General features: G+C 32.4%; 2 protein-coding genes and 2 long non-coding RNA genes across 5 annotated transcripts; 2 read left to right on the plus strand and 2 right to left on the minus strand.

Annotated features, from left to right (window-relative positions):
• The first annotated feature begins 11,416 nt into the window (after positions 1-11,416).
• LOC107864923 lies at positions 11,417-12,361 on the plus strand. Its single transcript, XM_016711324.1, has 2 exons — positions 11,417-11,739; positions 11,824-12,361. The coding sequence occupies exons 1-2, from the start codon at positions 11,417-11,419 to the stop codon at positions 12,359-12,361; spliced, it is 861 nt and encodes a 286-aa protein (XP_016566810.1).
• An 834-nt stretch (positions 12,362-13,195) lies between these two features.
• LOC107866018 lies at positions 13,196-16,135 on the minus strand. Its single transcript, XR_007053779.1, has 3 exons — positions 14,632-16,135; positions 14,201-14,300; positions 13,196-13,624 (listed from the first exon to the last, which is right to left on the minus strand). It is a non-coding gene; the product is annotated as an uncharacterized LOC107866018 (long non-coding RNA).
• A 240-nt stretch (positions 16,136-16,375) lies between these two features.
• LOC124897138 lies at positions 16,376-17,727 on the minus strand. The gene is made up of 3 exons (XR_007053780.1): positions 17,565-17,727; positions 16,539-17,328; positions 16,376-16,438 (listed from the first exon to the last, which is right to left on the minus strand). It is a non-coding gene; the product is annotated as an uncharacterized LOC124897138 (long non-coding RNA).
• A 4,239-nt stretch (positions 17,728-21,966) lies between these two features.
• LOC107866017 lies at positions 21,967-22,993 on the plus strand. Of its 2 annotated transcripts, none has more exons than XM_016712200.2 (2): positions 21,967-22,356; positions 22,863-22,993. In XM_016712200.2, the coding sequence occupies exons 1-2, from the start codon at positions 22,051-22,053 to the stop codon at positions 22,971-22,973; spliced, it is 417 nt and encodes a 138-aa protein (XP_016567686.1). In that variant the 5' UTR covers positions 21,967-22,050; the 3' UTR covers positions 22,974-22,993. The 2 variants fall into 2 exon arrangements, with proteins under 2 accessions (XP_016567686.1, XP_016567687.1); XM_016712201.2 differs by having other exon boundaries at positions 21,967-22,375; positions 22,863-22,967.
• Positions 22,994-26,899: the final 3,906 nt, after the last annotated feature.

Raw genomic sequence — 26,899 nt, forward strand, 5'->3', positions numbered from 1 at the left:
AACATGAGTAAAAACTTTGAGAATCACTATAAACCATGTAACATAACTTGTTAACATGCATTAAGATGTTGCTATCATTGTACGTTCAACAGTTGAACAAAGAAATTCCTCAATCGCATTACAAGTTGCATCCTGATACTGATTAGGATCTCGCCACCAAGTTGGTTCTCCCGTTTTCAGATCCTCTCAGTCCTAGCAGCATATAGCTTAAAGTCATTTTGTCCCAACTCTCTGATCATTTGTTGCTCTAGTGTATTATTTAATTTAATGCTACCTAACATTAATAAGACGATATTTAGGGTTACCAAAAGGTATACATTTAATAATGTTGCCCAAGTTTTGAGAACATAAATCATGACTATCAGTCTATGACATGCTAAAATATCGAAAGAGATTTCTCAACTAGGTACCTATTTTGGTATCCTTTTCATTATTAGTTTCTAAAAGATTGATGGTAATGAAATGACGAAGTTAACTTTGACCATCAGGGTTATCTTGTCAACAGTTTCCTCCCTTCGCCCACCATAGCATCTCCATTGATCTCGTCCCTTGGAACAATGTCACAAATAAAATTGAAAATGCCACTCTGCTTAATTTGTGGCAGAAATGTCATTTTTCTGTAAAGTCCTACGATTTTTATCCTCGGTGTGAAACCAAGAACGAATGTTGAGTTCAATAATGAAGATTTCACATGCCTTGGAAGCTTATTGTCCTTGAATAGAGGAAAGAAATGGACTGATATACAGATAGACATGTAATCGATCTTATAAATTTTAATTTTATTGTTCCACGGTACTTATACTACCAGAAAAATCTCCATATCGAGCTAGCATTATCTATATTATGCTCCAATTAATATTAAACTAGCTAAGCAAAAATAACAAGTCATGAAGAATTAATCTAACTTTATCAACAGTACCTAAAAAGGATTTGCTCTTTGAGATCCCTAGCTCTAGGCCTCACTTTTCTTATTTTTAGGTGCTGTAACTAGATAAATTGTTATCTGGCTATCAATTCATCCGTTAAGAAAATAACTTAAATTATTACCGAATTGACAACTCAATAATAAGAAAAACTTTCAACCTTGTATTTTTATTTTTAAAAAGACACCTAGTTATAAAAATATTGAACTATCATCATCTGTGCAATAGCTAATTCATAGAGAAAGTTCCAAGAACAAAAAATGCAAGAAGAAGATTAATTTAAAATGAAATTAAAAGATAAATATTGCTTATGAAAAAAAAGTGGGAAGAGAGATTGTTATTTCATACATTTATGAAGAAGATAATATATTCATAAGACTATTGAATTACAATCATTTGTGGAACCGAATATATCATGAATCTATTTTGGTCAGAAATCTTAATCATTAAATTTAACTTATGTCATGTGTCATTAATTCAAGTAAGAACTTGAAGAAAATTAAAAGGACACCTATCATCAACTTTATTTTTTTTATCGAAGGAAAAGGGAAATGAATTCCACATCATTAATGGAATTAAGTCCATTATTTTGATTGAAGAGGGTCCACATAAAATATGGCGTCATCTCATTTCATACGATCCTCTTCGATGAAATAATGGACTCAAGTCTGCCGCTTCTGCCCCCCAATTCCTTTTTCTTTGGTAATAAAACCAAGGGTAGATTGTAATAGCAAGAGAGCACAATTAGTACTTTTCTCTTCTACTCTTCATCCATTTCTCTCTTTCTGTATATGTGTTAATTTACAAAATATCACCCCTTTCTACAGAATCACCATGTAAAAATCATAGAATTCAACATAAATGCAGCGGACGGAAAGGACAACTGAGCATGTGGTTCATCCCTCATCATATGTACAACCTTAGCCATGAAAGCCTCCGCTACCAATGTCATAGGCATGACAGACTCCACCACCACCAATGCAGACGTGACAGGTTCAACAACCACCACGCAACCGTGGCAAGCTCCATCACCGCTGGAGGGGTGGCGGCCTGTTTGGCAGGTTGTTGAGTCCCTAGTTACTATGCTAGCGGAGGAAACAACGGACAGGGTACCTTTGATGACCAAAGGTAACTTTGTCGTTTTCCTTATGCTAGGGTTACAAAAAATTTGTCAAAGCTAATTGCTTTATTCTATTTTCCGTTAAAGGTGATAACTTTCTTCTTCTTTTTCTCAGAAGTTGAAACTTGATTTGTTGTTAAAACTATAATTTTTATACTTTGTTTTAATTGAAAACTTAACCAGACTTCCATCATATTCTATACTTTAGCTTGTATAGTCTCTTAATTTTGATTTGAGCTAGTGAAGTCACTATTTTGGGTGAATTTAACAAGTACTCTGGTGCTCTAATCCAGATTTATATACAAGTATCATAATAATAAAAAAATGATGTATAGAAGTTTAATTAGGGAGGTTTTGCTGATTTGCTTGGTAGCAAAATAACTTGCGAGCAAAACGAGGTACATAAAAAAGACAAATTAATAAAAAGAAAATAGAACAAAAAAGTGTTGTTCACGTGATTTGAGATGAACGTCAGCTTTGAAGAAAAGAAATAACAGTAGATATAAATCAGCAAAACTAACTTTGTTTTCTTATATAAGATGAAACAAAGTATAATTATTTAAAAAGACAAACTTGCAAACCAAAATATTCTCGCGAAGAAAACGAAGAACCTGAAACAAAATTTTGAATATTATTTATCAATTATAATTGAAGGTATTTTTATTTTATGAAATTGCATGTTCTCTAAACAAATTAAGGAAAATGTAGTACTCCTATGAAGCTCTGTCAATTTCATTAGTTGAGTTATGTTTGTAAATAAACTTGTGGACTTGGTAGGGAAGATCTTTTTTTTTTCCTGTATGACTGTGTTGGAGTCTTATTAATTTGGATTCACATCGTATAGTGTGCATTGGTCGGTTCGATTCGATTTTATGTATTATCGATTTGGTTTATCAATTTTCGATATGCTAAATCAATAAGATATTTTTTATCGGTTTTTGATTTATCAATTTTTAATTCTTAAGGGTTCGATTTTCGATTTAAACAATAAAAAAATACTCATAAAATAGAATAGTAGCAACTAACATGAAAAGAGACCGAATCTTAGTTGCAGAATCTTACATGATGTGTTTTAGTTTACAAGGATCTTCAAGCTTAAATTGAATGAGTTACGAGAAAGAGTTTGTATAATAGAAATAATAGGTTTGTTAGTTTGTAGAAATTAAAGAGAAATTAAGAAAAATATATAATAAGTAATATATATAAAAGTATCTATAAAATAGTAATTTAGTATATTTTTATTTGGTTATCGATTACCCAATAACCGAATAAGAAAAAAGTCAACATCGAACCAATAACTCGATAATTTTTTTCTCTTTATAAAACAATTAAAAAACCGCTAACCCAATAATAATAAATCAATAGCACTTTTTTCGATTTTAAAGGGAAAAGGACACTCTATAACACTTTTTAAAACAAATAGCCCAAGTTTGAAAACTTTTCAAAAACTAGCCAGTCGGATACACTATTTTTGCTTTATAGTTATTTCCTTATTTAGGTCATTTTGACCTACGTAGTCCATATACAATACTGATATAGTCTATATACAATACGTATATAGTACTCAACTTGCGCAATTCGGCCCTTTTAAAAATATTTTAATTTTTTTTTGCTATACATTTTTTAGCCGATCAAATATTCAGCCTTTTTTTTATTGTTTAGAAATAATAATTCAATTATATAAAAAAGATATAATTGTTAAATAGAATATGTATCTATGTAAGATATATGTATAGAAATTGTATAGTTCTATCAAATATGTATATGTATAAAATATATAGAAATTGTTTGAAAATTGTATAATTGTTATATAAAACTTGTAAAAAAATGTATAGTTATTGTATAAATTGTGTATTAAAACTATATAATTTTCGTATAGAATATTTATATGTATAAAATTTGTATAGAAACTGTATAGAAGGTGTGTAGAAACGGTATAGAACAAGTCAGTAAATTAAAATGACTAGAAAGTGGAATTTAAATTCCATGACCATTTTCATGGAAATAGTTTAATTTGAAGTGTCGTTTCTGTCTTTCCCCTTTGATTTATTGGTTGGTTGGATTTTTGCACGCCCCTGCTCATTTAGGGGAAAATGCTCCCTATCAAAGATTTTTTTATTTTCTAAATTCGAAATCGAAATCGAAATCTATTGTTCTTTGCTTAGATTAAAAACTTAACAATAGAGTTACCTCAGACATTGCTCAGTTGAAACTATGCAGTAGGTAATAAATGATCATACTTTATATTTATCTTGTTTTCACTTGAAAATGAGTAATGGTTGGTCGGATGATAATTAAATTATATAGTAGTTATTAACCAGTCTTTCAGAAGATAATTAAATATTTATCAGTAATTTATAGATTAAATTCATGAAATCCTCTGATCTCTTTAGGATTGGTCTATATTTGAATGAAGGGGGAAAAAAGTTGGAAACGGCCCTATTTATTTTGAAGTTATCATTGTAACACATCTATCCGTGGACCTATTTTTTTCTCTATCTCTTGTAAATCCTATTCTTTAATCTGGTGCTTCCAACAAGATTTTCTCCATATACCTAAGGCTCGAATCCAAAACCTCTGACTAAGGATGGAGCAGTTCCACCACTGCACCACAACCCATGCTGGTTATATTCGGGCTATTTCACTCATTTGTGACATCTCTTAGTGATGTTTGGTATGATGTTGGCATCTTAAATCTTAAATGACATGATTTCCTATAGTTAAACTATAGTCCCAAAATACAATACTTGCTCAATATAGTTGTGTGTTTGTGGATATATATGTTGTAATTTCATTATGTTGCTCAGTAAGAGCGGAACTTGGCGACTAGCGTAAATATAATTATTCCATCATTTATGCAATCTCAATATAACCAATTTAACATAATTTTTTTGCAAAGCTTGGGTGGCACAAATGGATTAATTAATTTGTCATATTAAAATCACAATGACATAGATAAAATCACTGAATCATAAACATGGGTGCACGCTAATACACACTACAAGTTTCAAAAAACAAACAGTAACGAGTTTTCCTTGTTTTCTTTTAATTTCCACCCAGTATCCGGCACCGCATTGGAGTCCTACAATGGGGTAACAAAGGCAGCTCCATACCTAGGGGACCCGAAGCCAAGACTTTGGGTTAAGGATGAAAGAGTACTTACCACTTCACCACAACCCTTAATGGTAATTAATGAGTTTCCTTATTAATTATAATAACTATGGTGCATGCTTCATTCTTGAAAAGGGAGGAAAAGGAAAAAAAATCAGCAAATAGTGTTTTCAATTTGATATTCAGACATTGAATTGCAATGTTATGATGAAGGAGTTTTTATAAATACAATGTTAGTACGCATGAAATTAAAGTGTTCGGAGCATGCAGCAATCGTGAATTCAATCAACATTAATTGGTAGTTTCTTGCAGTTGCAAATTAATTGCATTTTCGAGTGTATCGTATGATCATGCTCTAAAGATTCTGGACATTTAAATGTGAAGGATAAAATTTCCGACCATTATGTAGTAAAAAAGTAGATAAAACATGTTCCCAACTTTAATATATGCTTCATATTGGCTATTCCATAATGAGATTTAGCACCCTTTCCATGTTCGAAGCAGGATTGAAAAGCCAGCTCATTATTATCAAGCCATGATATGCAAACCTTCCAATTAATAAACATCAAATTTTTAGATTAACCACTTCCAAATAGACATTGGTCTCCTAAATGGAATGAGCTAACTCCGGTTGACATGCTACACACAGCTATGATATGGTGGAAGCACTTGACGACTACCCTGAGATATAGAAGGTGTCACAGTTGCTCACCATTAGTCAAAGTAGCTGTCTTCGCCAGTATTCCATCGGCATTTGGATCCTAAATATCTTCTCCATATTCCATCAGAAGAGATGTTTCGCTTCTCGCATCAGGTCCCTTCATATTCTTACAGGCCAAGGAGTTCCAATTGCTCCCACTGGCTGGTTGCTGGGAGTTGGATCCTGCAGTCATTACAGATGCTTAAATAGAGGCTCAGGGAAAAGTTGCAGATACTTCAACTTTCGAAAGGACATGTGGTGAAAGCAAAGAGAAGGAGAATGTTCCATTTCAAAAAGGAGGAGGAGAAGGCGGAAGCCAAAGATCAGAGAAACAAGCCCGGTTGCTGCTGAAGGCTTCTAGTCTGTGATCAAGTAATTTTAGTTCCAACCCCTTGTTTGGTTGTCAATGATAGAGTAGTATAGGGTGAAGACAATGAATTCAGCACCCAAGTGAATGTTTGGCCTTGATTTTTGGTACTTCTTTAGATTTATCAGATCAAGAAAGAACTATGCTGTAAAAAAAAAAACTTCATACTGTATTTTCAAGTTTGTACAGTGGTGGATCCAGAAATTCTACATCACGGGTGCTCAACTATTTTTAATTTGAAAATTGCTACAGAGAGTGGGTGCTCAATCAATATATTTAAGTGAATTACTAGCTATATTTTCTACATAAGTAATAATGTTTATCAAAAAAGTAGTGGGTGCATAGTATATACCAAAGGTCCGCCGCTGAGTTTGTATCTTAACTTTTGGACCATACTTCTTGTAACTATCTTGCAAGAGGAACCTGAAAAACCACGTAAAATGGAAAGATTGATGAAGAGAAGAGAGATGTGTGTCCAAGAAAAAGCTCATAATTAATATCATGTTTAAAGGCATCTAATTCCCTATATTCTCTGTTTGTCTATGTTTCTTGATTAAGTAAACAATGTGTTTTATATATGCTGCACGCCAAAGAAAGAAAGAAAGAAATCAAGGAATTTACGAATTAAAGGTGTTTACATTCTAAGAATGTAGGTGAAGTTACACTTTGAACATTCTAACAAATGTAAGACTCCAAAGTGAAGGATTGCTGATGTTCACATTGAGTTGAAGTGTTTTAACAGCTTAATTAGTATGTAGCACTTGAAACTTGAAAGATACTTATTTCAAGTGCTAAAAATTAAGTGTTACACTAAGCCAAATGATTTAACAGTGCTAAAAATTAGACTGAGAATATTAATTGATAAAAACTTAGTATAACCAATATATTATTATTCAATGATGCCTCCATGCCAGGTTCTTAAAATGTATTTTCTTGTTTCAGCATAGTTTGATCATGTTATTTTCAATGTTTTCGGGTACAAGAATCTGTATATATATGCAACAATAACTTCAACACAAGTTCAAATCCAAGACAAGAACACTTACGAAGTTCTTTAACACCTTCAACACAAGATTACGAATAATCTATCCAAGAAGTATGTTAATTTTCAGAAATGAGATGAAACAGAATTTTTAAGGCCAAGTCCCCCGACTTCACAGAGTGTCCTTAAGGAATAATTTCCCTCACTGTATCCGAGGTTGTGGAATCTTCCTTCCAGGATAAAATGGCCAAACAAACCAACTGTAGCGGTACCTCAAACAATTGAAATCTCTTCGAACTCACTCAACGATTTGATTGATCACACAGAATGGTTTTTGAAGACAAGAAGAGTTTGTATATTCAGAAAATTTTTTGCACCTAAACTTGTGGATGAAAGCAGGTTTATATAGCCATCAGGTGCCTCTTCTGAAAGGTGGCAATGGTTCACTTAAAAGGTGTAACCTTTCTGGAAAATCATGTCTGTTTGTTCAAACAATGCGTCTTTTTCGAACAGGCATACCATTTCATCACTCAGTGTGTCATTTCGTTGAAGAGTTGCATCCGTTCCGAAGCATTAATTCGCTTCTGCACTGCATTTCAAAACAGTGTTCTGCCACTGCATGCATGCATATAAATGGAGAATCAAAACACAGAAAAATTGTTGCGTTTTTCGTATTGAATTTCTGTCAAATAAATTTTGTCCAAAAAAATAGATCTCATCGATCATTTGCCGAAGCTAAAGATGAGCGACGACAATGGTGGAAGGCACCACCTTGTTCCCTCCTAACAATACATGTAGAGTAAGTGCTTCTTATTATAAACTCTTCAAAGTTCCCTTCTTCTACCAATGTGGGAGAATTAGTGAACTTTTCTTTAAAAGAGCACACTTTCCATTTTAGTGTCTCTCTTTCTCTCCGCTATTTTTCCTTCATTTTCCATTCACACTTTTCATACATATTAAACCCAACAGATCAGGTATGTAATTTCTATTTCAGGGAGTTTTCATGAGTGAGGATTTCGATATCTTGCATATTTTCAATTCATTCAGTATCTAGAGAATGAAGCAAATCAAGTTTGTTTTCTTATGTGTAAAATGAATAGACAAAAAATAATAAAACACAACATTTTGATGGAAAAAGCAACTGTTGTTTGAATAACTGGAAGGAGGAAGAAGAGGTGAAGAAAATCATTATTGTTTTTTCATGGCAAAGTGTACAGAAAGAGAAAGAGAGACAATGGTTTGAGGGGTAATTTTGTAATTCATCAAGTTAATATTTTTGTTGAAGTTTTTGTATTACTAAATACTAATACATGAAAATAGTTAGTAGTAGTAATACACACCTCAATACATAATAGTGTATACTATACGAGCATTAGTTATGCATAGAATGAAAAAGAGTAGAGTGTATTAAAATGTTAATGCATGCATTAGTTTAATGTGTATTAGTAGTACCTTGTTTGGTATACTTTTTTACCCTATGTATAACTAATACAAGCATTAGTTATACACTTTATTGTGTATTAAGTTGTGTATTACTAATACCTCAAAATTCATGGTATTAGTAATGCAATGGATCTAATACATGCATTAACATGCTTAAAGACCCTATTATCCCTCAAAAAATTTTCCGCATCCTTTCCAACATATATAATGAGGGTATTATGTAATTTTTTTTTTTTTTAGAAATTATGTAATTCATGTTTTTTTTAATACATCGAATCAAATACTGCATAAGAAAAATACAAGTATAACTAATGCAAGTATAACTAATGTAAGCATTACTAATACACCATATTTTGCATTATTCTTATACACTCTACCAAACGACCCCTTAGTAATATATAATAAGACTAATACATGCATTATTTTTGCTAATACTCTCAACCAAACAACCCTAAAGGGGACAAAGAGAACTGGTTAAAGTAACATTATTACACAATTGTTATGCAAGAACTTGAGACTTGGACCGAAATAAGTCATTTTTTGAATCAATTCACCAATGTAATATGTTTTTTAAAATTTTTTCAAAACTAGTATAAACGTTGTTCCCAATAACGTTTTATGTTTTAAAAGGTTAATGGCTCAAACGGAAGTGCTGTTAGACGTTAGAATAGAAAACGTAACTCACAGTAACGTTTTGACATAAAACGTTGCTGTCAGTAAAGTTTTAGACATAAGACTTTACCATTAGTAACGTTTCTCTATAGCTCTTCCACATAAGAATCTTTGTACAAATCTGACACTAAATACGTTATTACTAATAGCGTTTTAGTTGTAAAACATTACTCCTAATAACGATTCTATCAAATCAACTCTCATCAGTTTTTTTGATCGAAATTTCGCCTTAAAATCATAATCATCAGTCATATTTTCAGATAGAAACATTACTGTGAGTAACGTTTCTAGTGAATCAAATCCCAGACCTGCAAAGTAGGAATCTTGTTGATTGATTTATTAATAAAATGTTATTGCCAATAATGTTTTAGGACAACTAATTATAAAAGAGATGGTATGTATAGAATGTTCAAACACATTTTTACAATTCTAACCAAAGCTTTTGTTTATGTGCTTCATTCTGGAAACGACATTTACAAAGTTTTAATAGGTATGGCTAGCCAATATTTTGTAATGCATTAAAATTATTTTGATGTTTTAATAATTATAATACATATCTTATTTTTGTATATAGCAGAAAAATGGCTAATTTTGAAGAAAATGTGATTGTTGCTTTGTATTGGGATGGTGAAATAATTTTTGAAATGAGCGGATTTAGATACAGCGAAGGTGCTATAATGATTGTTAGCATGTCTATTTCAACTAGCTACGTTGAACTAGTTGAAATGTTGCATGAAAAAATGAGGACAAACAGTGAAAATATTCAAATGGATATTTCTGGAAAATATCCATGCTCATTTCAAGGTAACATTACAAGGTTTATTGAATTTAAAATAGAGAATGACCAGTCTTTGCTACAATTTCTTGTCATTCCTAAAATTTTTTTGAATAAAATTGATATAAATCTTTTGGAGATGTATGTAAAGACTAGACCAACAAATCATGATAATCTATTTCAAATGAATGGTCAGCATAGTTATCATATGAATTTATTGGCTCAAAATTATGGATTTTCCATGCTCAATCATCCTCATTTTGCATATACTGCAACCCCTAGTATCCATCAATCACTTGATGCAAGCCCTAACGAACATGAGTATCAATCACGTGATGAAGGATTAAGTAGTCAAGGACACATTGAAAGTAGCCACAGACAATATGAGATTAGGTGAGTGATCTTTACTTTTTTTTTTTAAAATCATAAGAAATTTTATGCATCACTACTTCACTAATTCATTATTTTTTTTGCAGAGAAGATGGGGATAACTTTGATTTGTGTAATGATGCACATGCTCAAATTTATAATGAAAGTTCGGAGGAAGATGAACCTTCAGAAGATGATAGAGAAAGTGAAACCTTAGAAAGTGAATCTGATGAAGATACCAATGATAGTGAAGATTAACCTCAAAATGGTATTGGTGTAAATCTTCATAATCAATTTGGTCAAAGTGTGTCTGAAATGCAAAATCATGATATATCCTACTTTACAACATTAGAGAATGAAGAATATATTTTATCTCTATCCGTGAATCTGAGATGAATTGTTGTTCTGTTTGGTCTGAAGATGCCAAAAAAAAAATTTTAAAAAAGGAATGTGTTTTAGCAGCAAAGATAGATTGAAACGGGCTGTGACAATGTGAAGTTTGCACAAAAATAAAGAATTCATAGTTGTAACATCAAGTAAGAAACTATGGATTGTCAGATGCAGGTTTCACGAATCATTAGGTTGTCGATGGTTTCTTCGAGTCCGGAAGGTTGAGGTAGACTTTGGAAGATAGAAAAGTGTTTTGATAATCATAGATGTGAGACTGAAGGGCTTACTACAGGTCACGCTAACCTAGATACCAATTTAATTGCATCTTTGTTTCTAAAGCAAATACGTAAAAATCTCAAATTGTTGGTAGTAGATATCATTTCTAAGGTTCATGAGATATTTGGTCATCAAGTAACATATAGAAAAGCGTGGCTTGGACGTCAACAAGTATTTAAATTAGTGTATGGTGATTTTCAGAAATCATTTAGTGAGCTTCCTAAGTTTTTTGCAGTTTTTCAACACTTTAACCATGGAACAATTGTAAAATGGAAACACGAAGAGTCAATGAGTTCGTTAGAGGTAAAAACGTTTAAATTTGTATTTTGGGCTTTCAAGCTATGCATTGATGGGTTCCGAACTTGTCGTCCAGTTATTTCAGTAGATGGAACCCATTTGTATAGTAAATATGAGATAAAATTATTAATTGCTATTGGAATTGATGGAAATAATAACATTCTTCCTCTAGCATTTGCTATTGTTGACAGGGAATCGAAAGAGGCATGGAAATATTTTTTTAGAAAACTAAGCGCACATGTAATAAAGGATAGAGAAGATGTATGTCTTATATTTGACAGGACAAAAGGAATCTTAGCTAGTTTATCGGAGTTGTAGCAATTCCAGGAGCCTCGGGCATTTCATCGATTTTGCATAAGACATCTTAAGAGTAACTTTCAATCTTATTTTCCAAACAGGAATCTTAGTGATCTGATGTGGAATGCTACATCGGCTCATCAAGTAAGGAAGTTCGAAGCTTTGATGTGGGAAATTGGGGAAGAAAATGAAGAAGCATACGAATATCTCATGCAATTTCCATTGGACAAATGGATGATTAGCCATGATAATGAAAAAAGATGGGGAGTGTTGACAACAAATCTTTTAGAGTCTTTCAACGGTCTTCTAAAAAGAGCTCAAGGATTACCTGTCACTGCCATGGTGAGACTTTCATTGGAGCAAACAGTTGAATGGTATACCCGTAGATCTCAAACAACGCACCAACTTGTAGAGAAAAAGGAATTATGGACAAGCAGGTTCAAAGTAAAGTGGGAGAAGAACTATGAAAGTTCAAAAAGACACTTTATTTTTGACTGGAATATATCCACTGGGGTATATGAGGTTAGATCTATTCAAGTTGATGGTACTGGTGGTAATCCTCATCGTGTTTCACTAAATGATAAAAATGTGATTGTGGAAAATGGGATAATTTGCACTTTTCGTGTTCACATGTCATGAAGGTTACTGAAAGAATGGGAGGGCTAGCTAGAAATTTTGTTAGCGAGCATTTCACAACAGAGAATTGTGTTGCTACATATTCTGGGTCATTCTCACCGGTTTGGAACGAGGCATATTGCCATCTCCAAGTTTTTTAATGAGAAGTAATGAAGTCCTAATCGACAAAGGACAACTAGAGTACCTAATGAGATGGATCGTGGTCCTACCGTATATGGGCGAGCTTGCGGGTTGTGTAGACAGACTGGACATGATAAGCGCTGATCTTCAACTCGTAATCAAACTTAAGTGGGTACTCTTACAATTCCTAACCGTTTAAGTCTAATGAATTCTGTTTTGTGGATTATTTCTAAGTCTAATAATTGTTTCATGAATTAATTGAGTAGAAATCTTGTACCAACATTCCAACTAGCATTTGTAGCATTAGTACTTAAGACATAAGAGCTGTTGGTGTTTTATGTGAAATGATTTTTGATATAGTTCGTAACTCTTTTCTATCTTTCAAATGTCATCTATGAGTATGATGTTTCATCTTATAAAAGAACTTCATTCCAGCTAGCATTTGTAGCTATGCTTCTGGTTTTTAGTAGTAGTATCATGATTCATAGTTGGTCAACACAATTTCTAGTAGCAATTGTACTTTAGGTTTTTCCTGCTTACAAGCACACCTAAAGACAAATCAAATAACTTTCTAACACTTTCCTTTTGCTTCTTTAGCAACCAAACTTACCCAAGAAAAACGGCTAGAATATCGTACGGCACGTCAACAACTCAATCTTTGAAATTCCATAAGTTGTATAATCTTCAATGAAATTCCATAAGAAAAAAGGACTCTCTATAGTTAACAAGAGTACAGTAAAAGGACAGGTTCCAAAAATTCCATAACGGAACCAACTCTAATAGCCCTCCCTCTCTGCAACTTCTTAAGTTGTATAGTCTTTCTATGATTCGATACTTGGGAAAGCAGATTCTTCGGAATTAAAAAATAAATACAGGTTTGAAGCTCATCCATCGAGAAACATACTTATGTGAAATGAATAACTTATATCATCTGCTTAGAGAAATCTGTCATAGTTCGAGTTGTAAGCTACTTTAGCTACAGTGGTTTTTCCTACGCCAACAAGTCCACAGATCACCCCAATGCCTAACTTCACTGGATTAATCCTGTAACCATGAGTTAATGTCCTTCACTCGAGACTCTAATCCAATTGTAACCATGAGTTAATGTCCTCCTCGATGATCTTTTGTATGAACTTTGCCTCGTGCCTGAGATACAGTGCAAATGTTAGAGATGAAACAAGATGAAAATTCAGTAAATCATTGCAACTTGCAAGTACTGACAAACAAATAAAGAGAGTTAACTAATATAATAATGCTTCACATACAGAGCAAGCATAACACTATTGTGAAAGTATACCTTTAAAGTAATTTCTTAATGCTAAACTAATAAAACTTTATATTTCCCAGGAAAGAAACAAAGATGAACATATGAGTGATATTACTTTACTTATGTACTGTGGAGAATTTGATAATATTGTGGAGCAACAAAGAGCGAAATGGACAGCAAAATAAAGTAAGTAGCTGTACAATAAATAGAGAACCATGAATTATTAGATTGAACCATTCCAGTTTGGAAAATGATCAAGACAAGGACACGTTTAGCCTCATCATAACTGAATGGAGTATATCATACATAAATTTACAAAGCAAAATGATATAAACTGCATCCATACGTATCCTTCGGACTTGTCTATTCGGCCACTTTGTATTCTTGATTAAGCAACAACTACCAATTACAATAATTTTCAACAAGAAACTGAAAAATCAAGTTGGGTTGCTCACTGTTCATAGTTAATTTTTCATGTCCTTGGTGGAAGTTCCACAATCCTTCATTTAAATTTTTCCCATTTAGCACTTCCAGTGTATGTTTTTCCTGAAATAACTATATGACAATTGCATGGACACATTAGTCACTTGGACATATATGAGAGTCAAATGCATATATACTCTATTATATATACTACTATTACTTAAGATCATGCTTTTCACTAGCAATTCTGAGAAAATAATGTTTAATGTTTAATCGTACACTAACATCATCAGCCAAGTTTCCCTTCAAGTAAAGATTACAATAACATATCCAGTGCAATCCCACACAATGGAGTTTGAGGAGGATAGTGTGTACGCATTGACAATCGACAACCAACACTGATCAGTACTGATACAGGTAAAGACGCAAAAAGTAAACATGCCCCAAAATTGAAAAAAATTACCTTTTCTTACTGATAGTTACAGATTGTCCATTTACTTTTTGACTTTTTTGGTTTTTCTTTCTTTTTGTTTTACTTTTTTGTTTTCGGCGTGCTGGTAAGCATAGTGACTTCCTGTCAAGCAAAGGTAGATTTTCAACTCTTCCAACTAAAAAAGAGCAGTTTAGCTAAAAAAAAAAAACATAAACATGAAAAAATACCAGTCCCACAAAGCTTAGGAATAATTGTACGTTTCTCCTTCTTTGATAGTTTATCCTGAATAGTCATATCACAACCTTTACTTGCATGCTTCGAATCATTACCATTCACTTCATTGTTGGCATCATCCAACTCATTATCTTCCATCTCAGTGTTCAAGTTCTCCAAATTATTAGTGGCATCAGGGATATCAATAGACATTGGCACAGGCGATGAGGTAAAGTTTGGGGCATTCTCAAAATGTTGAGGCCGATAACTACCAAATATATTATCAAGTGATGAAAGACTTGGATACCTTGATGTTTGTGGAGTCTGTGGAGTCATGTATGGAACAATCTCTGTATGTTGATATGTCATACCTGATGCCTGAGAGAATTCCTGAGTGCAACCCATTGAAGTGGAACCAAAATCATGCTTAGTTGTTGCTTGATCATCTTCTGAACTTATTTAAGCATTTTGCGTTGCTTCATCCATTTCATTCATTTCAACAGGCACTTGGTCTCTCGAAATAGCAGGTTCTCTTCTTCCAGAAACACCGCCTTTTCCTCGTCTACGAATAGGGGGACATAACTGATCAGGTTGTGCCTCATCTCTTCTATAATCAGCTGATACATGAATCCTGTCGGCCTCATGGACATATCTCAAACAATCAAGACTTTGATCCCGCACCATCTTTCTAAACATGTATAAGTCCTCATACGATGGCGTATCTCCAAGTGATTTAGCTTTATCAACCATCGAATGAATATGACGCGCCTGTGAATTAAAGTAAAAATCATTTAACCGTACAAGCATCAAAAAGATTAAAGAAAGCTAAGTTCCTACTCTGGAGGTTCTAATTATTATTAACATATATTAGATAAAGAAAAATCAGACAAGCAAAGTTCTACTTACCATTGTTTCATATGCAGTTGAATTAGGCATATAACCTTGTTAGCATTGAGGAAGGGGATTAGGATTACCAATGAGAAGATGAGTAATACGTCTGAACCAAATAAGGTAGGGGTCGTCATACCGAAGTGGCCCATGATTGACCGGTGCATTACAGATATATTGTTCTCGCTCGTTCCAAAAAGATAACCATTGTGCATGTTCTAACTCCCAGTTTGTATTTGGCCTTCCCCGACGATCATGATGAAAGTGGGTGGAATCAAATACAAATGGAGTTGGAATCACCTGTTGCAATCCAAATTGCCTCATTACTCTATCAGGCAAGTGAACCTTTACCACATCCCAACAGAAGATTGGAACTCTAACACGCCACATGTCACGTCCAACGCGACAATAGTCAGGAAGACTCTCAATTAAGTCATCAGTATATGGTTCCCAGATAAACTACATGAAAAAGGAAAAAGCAAATGAGTCTATATATTTACAATCTACATAAAATCAAAGAAAAAAATTATACACAATCTACGTGATCTTTTGTCATAGAGTCAAGTGCATCCCGATAAAGTTTCAGCACATGCTTAGAAGTGTTAGTCCAACTAAAGTGTGCAAACCATCTAGTAGCATGTGGGCCCCTAGGCAAACCAGTAGGAAAAATATTTCTTGTACCTCTTTTTCCTACTATCTGTGGCCTAAGGACAGTGATCCTCTCCCATGCCCAAACCTGATATATATATATATATATATATATATATATATACATATATAAAACTAAAAAAATATCAATAAATAATTTGTGAAATTATTTGAATTATTAGATATACCTGAAGTAGTGGTAGAAATCCGGCTATCTCATTTTGGGTACTCTGTGAGGCTTTACAAAGAAAACGATACAAGTACGCTAAAGTTGCACTACCCCAACTATAAGACCCACTTGTATTGACGTCCTCGAGCATAGACAGGTAGATAAGCTTCAAATAAGAACTAGATGTATCTACCATTATCATACCTGCAGTCATCTAGAACATGTAACACCTAGCCTTCTGATTGACTATTTCTTGGGTTGCCATGTCTGACAATTGTGGCTCACCTGGCATGTGCGCTTTAAGCACAGAGACCTTGAGGAAACTATTTCTAAAGTCCTGGAGAGATGGAACAAAACCTAATAATCTTTGACAAATGTTTTTCCAATCTCCTATAGTTCTTGTCGTCTCAGTACCAAGTACCGGAGCACCATTCACAATTAATCCATACAACACCTCGACATCTTGTAAGGTGATAGTTGCTTCACCTGTTCTAAAGTGGAAGTATGTGTTTTCGGACGCCAACGCTTAATTAATGAAGTGATCAAACTACGGTCGATAGCAGACCTATTATATCTAAAAACACCACACAATCCAAATAATTTAATCACTTCTAAAACTCGTGGATGGATAGGATATTTTTCTACGAGCTTCCAAGAACTTTCATCACCCTTTCTCGTATTAAGAACCATATCAACACTTCCATCCCATATATTTCGTGACCTATGAGTGAGTTGTTCAGTTAATATAGACGGCTCAAGTGGCCCGGGATCCAACTTGTATGAACTACTGTCAGCCATAAAAAAGGTACCTATAAATAAGTGAATAGAAATTTTCACTATAAGAAACAAATTAACTAGCCATAAAGAAAAAATTATTCTCCAACAAAGTCTATAAATAATTTTTTCTCCTTTAAAAAATATCCCATCTCTTTGTCTACTAATACTTGTTCATAATTTTGAGCATAGTTGAATAAAATTTGAGAAATATAAAAGTTTAAAATAGAGATTCAAGTTGAGGCAAGGAGAACAGAGAGTATATTCATACCAAAAACTTAAGGCTAGGGTTTCACAATCCGAAACACGAACGATTAATTACTTAGATGGAAGAGATTTCACTATAAATTGAATCAACCATAGATGATTGAAATTGCTAAAAAAAAAAAGTGAGAAGTCATAGACGATAGACGAGATACGAGAGAGAGACAAGAGAGAGAAGAGAATTGGGAATTTCTTTCAAACTTTGGGAAACTGGCTACACTTACAATTATTTGAAGTGTCATTTTTATTTGGTTTAAAAAAAGAATAGTAGTCACGTATTATTCCTAATACGTTACTGGTAGTAACATTTTACGGTCCATTAAGTTTTTACTTCGTTACTTTTGACCCTTATATATTTTTAATAAAATAATAGGGTAAAATGTTACTGGTAACAACGTATATACTAATTTTGTAATTTTTTTAAAAATATATTATTTTGGTGAATTACTTCAAAAAACAACTTATTTGAGTCAAAAATTCGAATCGGTTAAAGTAACATAAGTTTATTACAATAAAGAAACCCAAAAATTCCATAATTGTGATCGATAAAATACACACTTATATAAAGACATAAAAACGACTAAATAATTCTAAGTCATTACAATTAAGGCAGTATCCATGGCCAGGAGCAATAATAATAAACAGCATTCACATTATTTGACAAGATCTGTAGGCTACAACGCTTCCACATCAACAACGAACATAATACTTAACTGCACCAATCAAGATCAAATAGAAAAATAAAATAATTACAAATAGTTAACAGTTAATAGTTCTGACCAAATAGTTAAGGCAAAATGATCTATATGGACCCCTGTACTATGTCAGTTTTGTAAGTTGGACACTTCTACTTACATGTTTGTCATCTAGACCCTTAAACACATCAAAAAGAAGCATTTCACACCCTTTGACCATTGACCTTGCCTATGTGGCAAGGTCATTGTGACTAGAACAAAGAGAGTGTAACCACTCACCTAGGGGTGCGAGTGGAGATCACTATTTGACCAATTTTACATTAAAATAATTAAAAAAATAAAAATAATATTAAAATTTTAAAAAAAATTAAAAAAAGGTCTCTTTTTATCCCCATCTTTTTAAATTTAAAACAATTTTTAAAAATTTTAAAATAATTTTAAAATATTTTCAAAAATTTTAAAAATAATTTAAAAATATTTTAAAAATTTTTAAAAATATTTATAAATTTTTAAAAAAAATTAAAAAGGATCCTTTTATTTCCTCCATATTTTTAAATTAAAAAATTTTTAAAAATATTTTGAAAAATTTAAAAAAATATAAAATTATTTTTAAACTTTGAAAAAAATTAAAAATATTTATAAAATTTTTTAAAAAAATAAAAAAAGATCCTTTTTTCCCTCCATCTTTTTTAATTTAAAAATATTTTTTTAAAAAAAATATTTTTTCCCTCCCCCCCCCACCCCAGCCCGTACCCCCCCCCACACCCCACCCAGCCCATCACCACACCCCCCATTTTTTTTTTCTCCATCTTTTTTAATTTAAAAATATTTTTAAAAATTTAAAAATAATAAATTTTAAAAAAAATTCCAACCCCCCCACCCAACCCCTTCCCCATAATTAATTTAAATTCAATATTTTAAATATGTAAATAATATTTAAATTAATTAATTATTTATGTAAAATTTATTTAAATTATGTAAGAATTTTAAATTTGATAAATTAATCAATTTAAATAAATTAATTAGTTAAGAATTTTAATTAATTAATTTTTTACTAATTTAAATTTAAAATTTAAATTAATTAATTAAATTAATTTTAATATTTAATTAATTTTAATGTAATACTTTGTTTTATTATTTTATTATTTTTATTTTAAAAATAATTATTAAAAATTTTCAAATTTTAAAAGCATGATTATTCAAATTTTTTTATAATTTATAAATTTTTCTTATTTAATTAAATTAATTTTGATATTTAATTTGTTATGTACATTTTAAAAATGACTTGGAATTTAATGTAATACTTTTTCTATTTTTTTAAAAATGACATGGCTGATAACGTGGCACGCGTGACAGATGGCATGACATACGTGGCAGCTGATGTGGCAACTTACATAGGAGAGTGTGTTACACTCTCCAAAAAAAGTGTTTAAAATGTAGTTTTTTCGTGAGTTCAGGGGTCCAGATGACAAATATGTAAGTAGAAGTGTCCAATTTACAAAATTGACATAGTACAGGGGTCCAATAGAGCATTTTGCCAATAGTTAATAGTTGAATCATATGAATGAAAATTCAGTGTAGTGTCTTTAACTGCAATCATGTCATTTAAGAACGCCAAATAGACTAACCCTAAAAGAAGAAGGATCAACGAGGAAAAAGATATAGGAGGATGTCATGAATTTAATCTATTCAACTATGAGAATCAAACCGACTAATATTTAATACTTCTACGAAGACATGGAAATAATCGTAATTATTTTTCAAGTGAAAAAAAAAAAGATAATTTCATTTGAGTGAGAGTTTTAAGTAAGTCTGATTAAGCTTTCAATTAAAACAAAGTACAAAAATTAAAGTTTTAACAAGTCTCAACTTTTTTTCTAAAAAAAAAAATCATCACCTTTAACGGAAATGGAACAAGATTTTATTTTCTTAATCCTAGCTTAAGGAAAATGACAAATTTACCCTTTGTCATTAAAGCTACCATGTCCTCCACTGGCATATGAAGTATCTCCACAACCTGCCAAACAGGCTTCTACTCCTCCAAGGTGGTGGCGGAGGTTCCATGCCCGAGGTTAGTGACGGAGCCAAAATTTTCACTGAGGGGGTTCAGAAGTAAATATACGAACTAGTTGAAGGGGGTTCAACATCTACTATATACACATAAAAATATTTTTGACCATGTAAAAATAGTATAATTTTCCGACGAAGGGGGTTCGGATGAATCCCCTGAATTGTATGTAGATCCGCCACTGGCCGAGGCTGGATATATCAAACAAAGAGTTCTTTTCTATTTTCTTATTTTATCCTTAGCATTAACTGTTTTTCCAAATTAATTTTAAAACACAATGTAAACATCATTTAAAAGGGATATTATGATTAAATAGTCATGTTATTAATTATTTTTCTTAATGAGTGTGACAAGTCAAAATATGTTAATTAAAACCAAATGAAGGGGGAATTAGAGAATGAGGCAGTGGGGTCCAAAATCAGTGAATTTGAGTCCATTATTTTATCGCAGAAGACCGTATGAAATGAAATGACGTTGTTGAGAATATGAAAAAAATCAGGTGAGATGATTACACACTTCAATAGACACCACTTTATGTGGGTCCTCTTCGATGAAAATAGTGGACTTAACTCCGTTAATAATGTGAAACTCACTCCCCTTTTCCTTCAGTAATAAAAATAAAGTTGATGATAATATCCTCTTAATTTTCTCCAAATTTTTGTTTGGATTAATAACATACAACATAAGTTAAAGATTTAATTGCTTAAACAAATTTATGATTTGTATTTAAAAAATTATTGTAATCCAATAGTCTTATCAATATATTATCTTGTTCATAAACATATGAAAGAACAATCTCTCTTTCCACGTTTTTTCATATGCAAGATAATGATATGCACTAGAATAATTTCTTTTTAAATTAATCTTTTTATTGCTTTTTTTTTTTTTAGAACTTTCTTTATAACATTAGCTATTACACAGATGATGATAGTTCAATATTTTTATAATTAGGTGCCCTTTTAAAAAAAGAAAAATCTAGTTTTTCACCCATTAAGAAAATAACTTAAACCATTTTCTAATCGACAATTCAATTAATAATAATAAGAAAAACTTTCAACCTTGTATTTTTCCTTTTTAGAAAAGGCATCTAATTATAAAAATATTGAACTATCATCTGTGCAATAGCTAATGTTATAGAAAAAGTTCCAAAAATACAATAAGAAAATTAATTTAAAAAGAAATTAAAAGATAAGTATTGCTTATGAAAAAAAAAGTGGAAAGAGGGATTGTTCTTTCCTATATTTATGAACAAGATAATATATTGATAAGATTATTGGATTACAATAATTTTTGAATTATAAATATATCATGAAATTATTTTGGTCAATTAAATTTAGTCATTAAATATAACTTTATGTCATGTGTCATTAATCCAAGCAAGAACTTGGAGAAAATTTAAAAAACATTCATCATCAACTTTATTTTTATTACCGAATAAAAAGGAGAGTTGATTCCACATCATTAACGGACTTAAGTTCATTGTTTTGATCGAAGAGGACCAACATAAAACGTAGAGTCATCTCATTTCATACGATCCTCTTCGATCAAATAATGAAATCAAGTCCGCCGCTTTCGGGCCCACTGCCTCATTCTCTGCTAATAAAAACAAGTTAGATTGAAATAATGAGTATTAAGTAAGAGAGCTCTTCATCCATTTCTCTTCTTCTCTTTGTCCATTTCTCTCTCTTTGTGTGTTAATTAGAAATATCACTCCCTCCTACAAAATCACCATGGAAAACTGTCAGCAATCGGCGGGAATGAAGCGAAAGCGAATGCAGCGGCGAATGGGAAGGACAACTGACCACATGATTCACCTCTCATCATACGTCCAACCTCCGCCACCAATGTCACAGACATGGCAGCCTCCACCACCGTCAATGCAAACATGGCGATTTCAGCCACCACCATCGCAACCATGGCAAGCTCCATCATCGCCGTCGATCCACCACCACCACCACCACCGCTGGAACGGTGGAGGCTTGTTTGGCGAATTGTTGGCGAGAGTTCCTATGCCAATGGAGGAAACACCGGACAAGGTACCTTTGATGACCAAAGGTAACTTTGTCATTTTTCTTGAGTTAGGCATAAAAATAAATAACTTTTGTCAAGGTTAATTGCTTTATTCCATTTTTTGTTAAAGGTGATAACTTTTTTTTCTGAAGTGTTGAGACTTGATTTGTTGTTAAAACTATAATTTTTGTACTTTGTTTTAAGTGAAAACTTAACCAGACTTACTACATAAAACTCTCACTCAACTTAATTTATCTTGTTTTCACTTGAAAAATGAATTAGGATTACTTCCATGTCTTCTTAGAGATAATTAAATATTAATTAGTTTGATTCTCATAGTTGAATAGATTAAATTCATGAAATCATCCTATATTTTTTTCCCTATTTGATCCCTCTTCTCTTTAGGATTAGTCTATTTGGCATCACGGTTCTTAAATGACATGATTGCTATACTAGTTTCTAAATATTTGTAGTTCTGTCTGAGGAAGTTATTAACTATTTGTAATTATTTTTCTATTTGATCTTGGTGCAGTTAAAGATCTTGTTCATTGTTGATGTGGAAAAGTTAATGCTACAGCCTACAGGTTTCTTGTCAAATGTGAATGCACTTTATTATTGCTCGTGGCCATGGATATTGGCTTAATTATAATGAGTTACAATTATTTAGTCGTTTTATCTTTATGTAAGTGTGTATTTTATCACAATAATGGAGTATTTGGGTTTCTGTGTTGTAATAAAATTATGTTACTTGTTGCATAACAATTGTGTTACGTTACTTTAATCGGTTCTCTTTCTTCCCTTTAATGTTTTGACTATTGCTTTTTGCTATAGTGTTTTAATCGATTTTTTTTTTGCACTATATTAATCTCTATATATTTATAATTGAAAGTAAAGGTGTAAATTAATAATTAATTGTATCTTGCTTTTTTAAAATGATAAGTATTATATATAGTATCTATTTTTGACACAAGTATTTAGAAATGGAGGGAGTATCATTTCCTAAACCCATAACATTAATGAGATCCCTCATTGTTATAACTATGTTACATATTCCCTCTGCTTGGTTTTACATGTTATTATGCTCTTAATTGTATTTTTATTTTTACTTGTCACTTTTGACATATCAAAAAAAAGATAAAAGAATTTTTTTCTATTTTATCCTTAGCATTAATTATTTATTCTTCAAATCATTTTCAAGTCATATTATTCTAAACATCAATTAATAAGGATAGTATGGTAAAATAGCATATCAATAATTATTTTCTTAATGAGTATTTTACGTAAAAAAGTGTAAGCTAAAGGCAAAAGAAGGGTGCACTTAATTCTTGAAAATGGAGGAAAAGAAAAACATTTTCAATCTAGTAGAACATCTTGAAAAAATCATTATATAAATATTAAAAAGTATATTCTCTTGCAAATACTGATGTAATACATTAATATCTCCTTAAAACTAGCTAGTAAAGTTCATTCAAATATTTTGTTTCAATACTAATATGCGAGGAAGGAAGAAAAGAAGGTGATAAGGAGGAAAGAAGATATATTTAATGCCAAGATAGCATAAGACAAAACAACAATAGAAGTTTTTTATCTCATTAAAATGAATTAACAAATAATATACCTAGTTTTTATTTTAAAAAAAAGAAACAAAGTAAATGAAAATGAATAGTAATATGTAAGTTTTATCATTAGAGTGGGCTACAAAAGATGTGTAAACCTCGTGATGACAAGTAACATCGTGATGGTAATTTGTTTGTATTATTTTAAATTCTGACGTCATATGAATAAATCAGAGGAATTTTGGTTTGAATTCTATTTTTATATTTCGAAAATAAAAAGGTAAACTATAATGGTGCATGTGAAAAAGAAAGAAAATAAATTTGAAAAAAGTTTGTTGGATAGAATAAAGAAAGTGAATCACACCCCTTTCCTTTTTATCTCTAAACATAAATGAAATAGTAATAAAATATATTTAATTACTAACTAAAATCTATAAAATGTAATTACTAAAACTTACATTAAAAAGCTAGTTAAGAGAGGTATAAGTAATAAAAAAACCTATGCTTATTTTAAAAAAATCATTCTTCGACAATGAAAAAAGTCTTTTTTTTATTCTGTTTAACTCTTAAGTAAAGACACGTGAAGTTTTGCCTTATTTTTATTATGAGAATGGGGCCATTTTAGTTTAAATGAATCCACACGTTGCATGGGAGTCTCTCGATGAAGCATGGGGTAACACATCTTCAATCAAAATGATGGATTTAGGTTCAGTTATTATTAGTAAGATTTTCTATAAATTAGAATAAAGTACTATATAGGCCTCCATTCTTCTCATTTGCCTATCACAGTTGTGCCTCAAGCATCAATAATACTTTTACTTTCATTACTCATTAGCCTTTACTCTCTCTCTATAGATCATAATTACATTAGTCTTCTTCCATCTTTATGTGTGTTCATATAAAAAAACATCACCCATTAAAATCATCTCATTCAAAACGTCATTGAGAACAACTCTCACCAATTGGAGGCGAATGCAACGGCGGGGGCTCAATCCAACCACCTCCTTGAGTAGCAGCAACAACAATTTTCCAAGACGTCTGAAGTTTTCATTATATATGGAACTTGCCGTATGTTCGTGTTTTCATACCAAGGATAAAAAGCGAAGAACTCTACGAAAAAATGACATCTTTGTTTGCGATTGCGTAGAATGGCATTTGAATCAAGCCTTTGTATCATCATATCCAAAAATACTAGTAGGCCATACAATTACGATTGTGGAGGAGAAGTTCAAATCCATAACCGTCCCACAGATAGGCTATATCCGGCAGGCCATCTTCCAAGCTTTGGATAACATATATAAACAGAAGTCTGTACGGAAGCAGATTGTCCAGAACAGTCCAGCACTTGATCGAGCTTGCAATAAGGATGACCTCATCACTAAGTCTAGATGCTCAGGCCCGTGCCGCAGGACAAGATCTAAAAGGCAGCTGCTGTTTAGGAGGTTCAAACTGCCAAGGCCTCCTGACGATAGGAGCAGGGCAATATAGCAAACCGGGTATTTCAGATGAAGAAGCCAAGCAGATTACAAGATGAAGAATGATAGTTGCTTCATGTACAGAATGCCTGGTCACTTTGCCACAAACTGTCCTCAGGCCAAGAAGTCGAAGGACTCTATCCACCTCTTTGAACAAATTTCTAATCACACAGGCATCTATCTCAGCAAAGAGGACAACCTTGAATCAGTCTTCTCACTAGAAGAAAAACCGATGGGGGACACCCTCTTCTCTGTGGATGTTTATGAAGAATCAGGAGACATCTATGTAGATGACCTCTACCTGATATCCAACACCAGAGAAGGCAACCAGGAACTAGCTAGTCAAATCCTCATGCTCAACACGACAGGATTACTATCTTCTGGGTTAGTAGACTACCCTCCAGATCTATTCAACCAATATGTGGATCCCTTCGATCCATCCACCCTTCAAGAAAGAAGAACCTTCTATGAGCTTCAAGTGTTCAAAAAGTATGGCGGATTCATCCTGAAGCCTTTCGGAGTGCACCTGGAATATCCTTTCTGTCATGTGTTCATCGTACTAGCCAAAGACTTCCCACAAGAACTCCTATGGCTATTCTGGTACTTGTTCCACCAGCACTACATTCTCATGAAGTTCAAGTGTGATGTTGTCACAATCCAAAATAGGATCATGACCGGCACTAAGGAGTTTAGGACTCCAAAGCAAGCCTCATCAGAATTCTACGGAAAATCGGGCAGAGTTTCCCCTGTTTTTGGGTCTAACAAGAAAATTCTCTGTCTCAATTCAACATCAAAACAAAACCAACACAAATCACCATAGATCATCAACAATTCACCAATACCGCCAACTAATCGTAACACCCCAATTTTCTGAACCGGAATGCTACACGGTGCTCATGACCCCAAAGGACCACAAGTTAACCCATGACTGATAACTGTACCTGAAAATTGAATAATATATTGTATAAATGTATACATATACTGTAAAAATGCAGAATAGAAGATGTAAGGCCATAAGGTTCAAAACTGAATAAACATCTAATAAAATAATGTCTGAAAATGGTATAACAATACCAAAACAAATCTGAAATCACTGTCTAACATGCTATAGTCTGGAATGCCTCTAAACTATCTTAACATGGAGTTGATGGGACATGTCCCCAACTAAATCCAACTACTGAAATAATCTAAAAACTGAAATGTAATGAAATCATCGTATCCTCAAAAGATGAGGACTTACTTCTAACTCTGACTGCTAATATCGGAATCTATTGCTGATTTAGAGCTCGTGCCTCTGAACCTATGGTATAACATAAGAGAAAGCACCATAGCACAAATGCATCAGTACGTCTGAATGTACTGAGTATACGAGTGAGGCAGGTTAAATGCAAAGGGTTATATGCATGAACAATGCTGACTAATATGAATGTGAGAATACATACATGCATAAGAAACTATAACTGAACTCGTGGTAATACTGACTACTGAGTCTGAATACGGACGACATGACTTTACTGATACTAAGGTATTGAATAGAT

Source organism: Capsicum annuum, chromosome 3 (genome assembly GCF_002878395.1).
Source record: "Capsicum annuum cultivar UCD-10X-F1 chromosome 3, UCD10Xv1.1, whole genome shotgun sequence".
NCBI classification, from domain to species: Eukaryota; Viridiplantae; Streptophyta; class Magnoliopsida; order Solanales; family Solanaceae; genus Capsicum; species Capsicum annuum.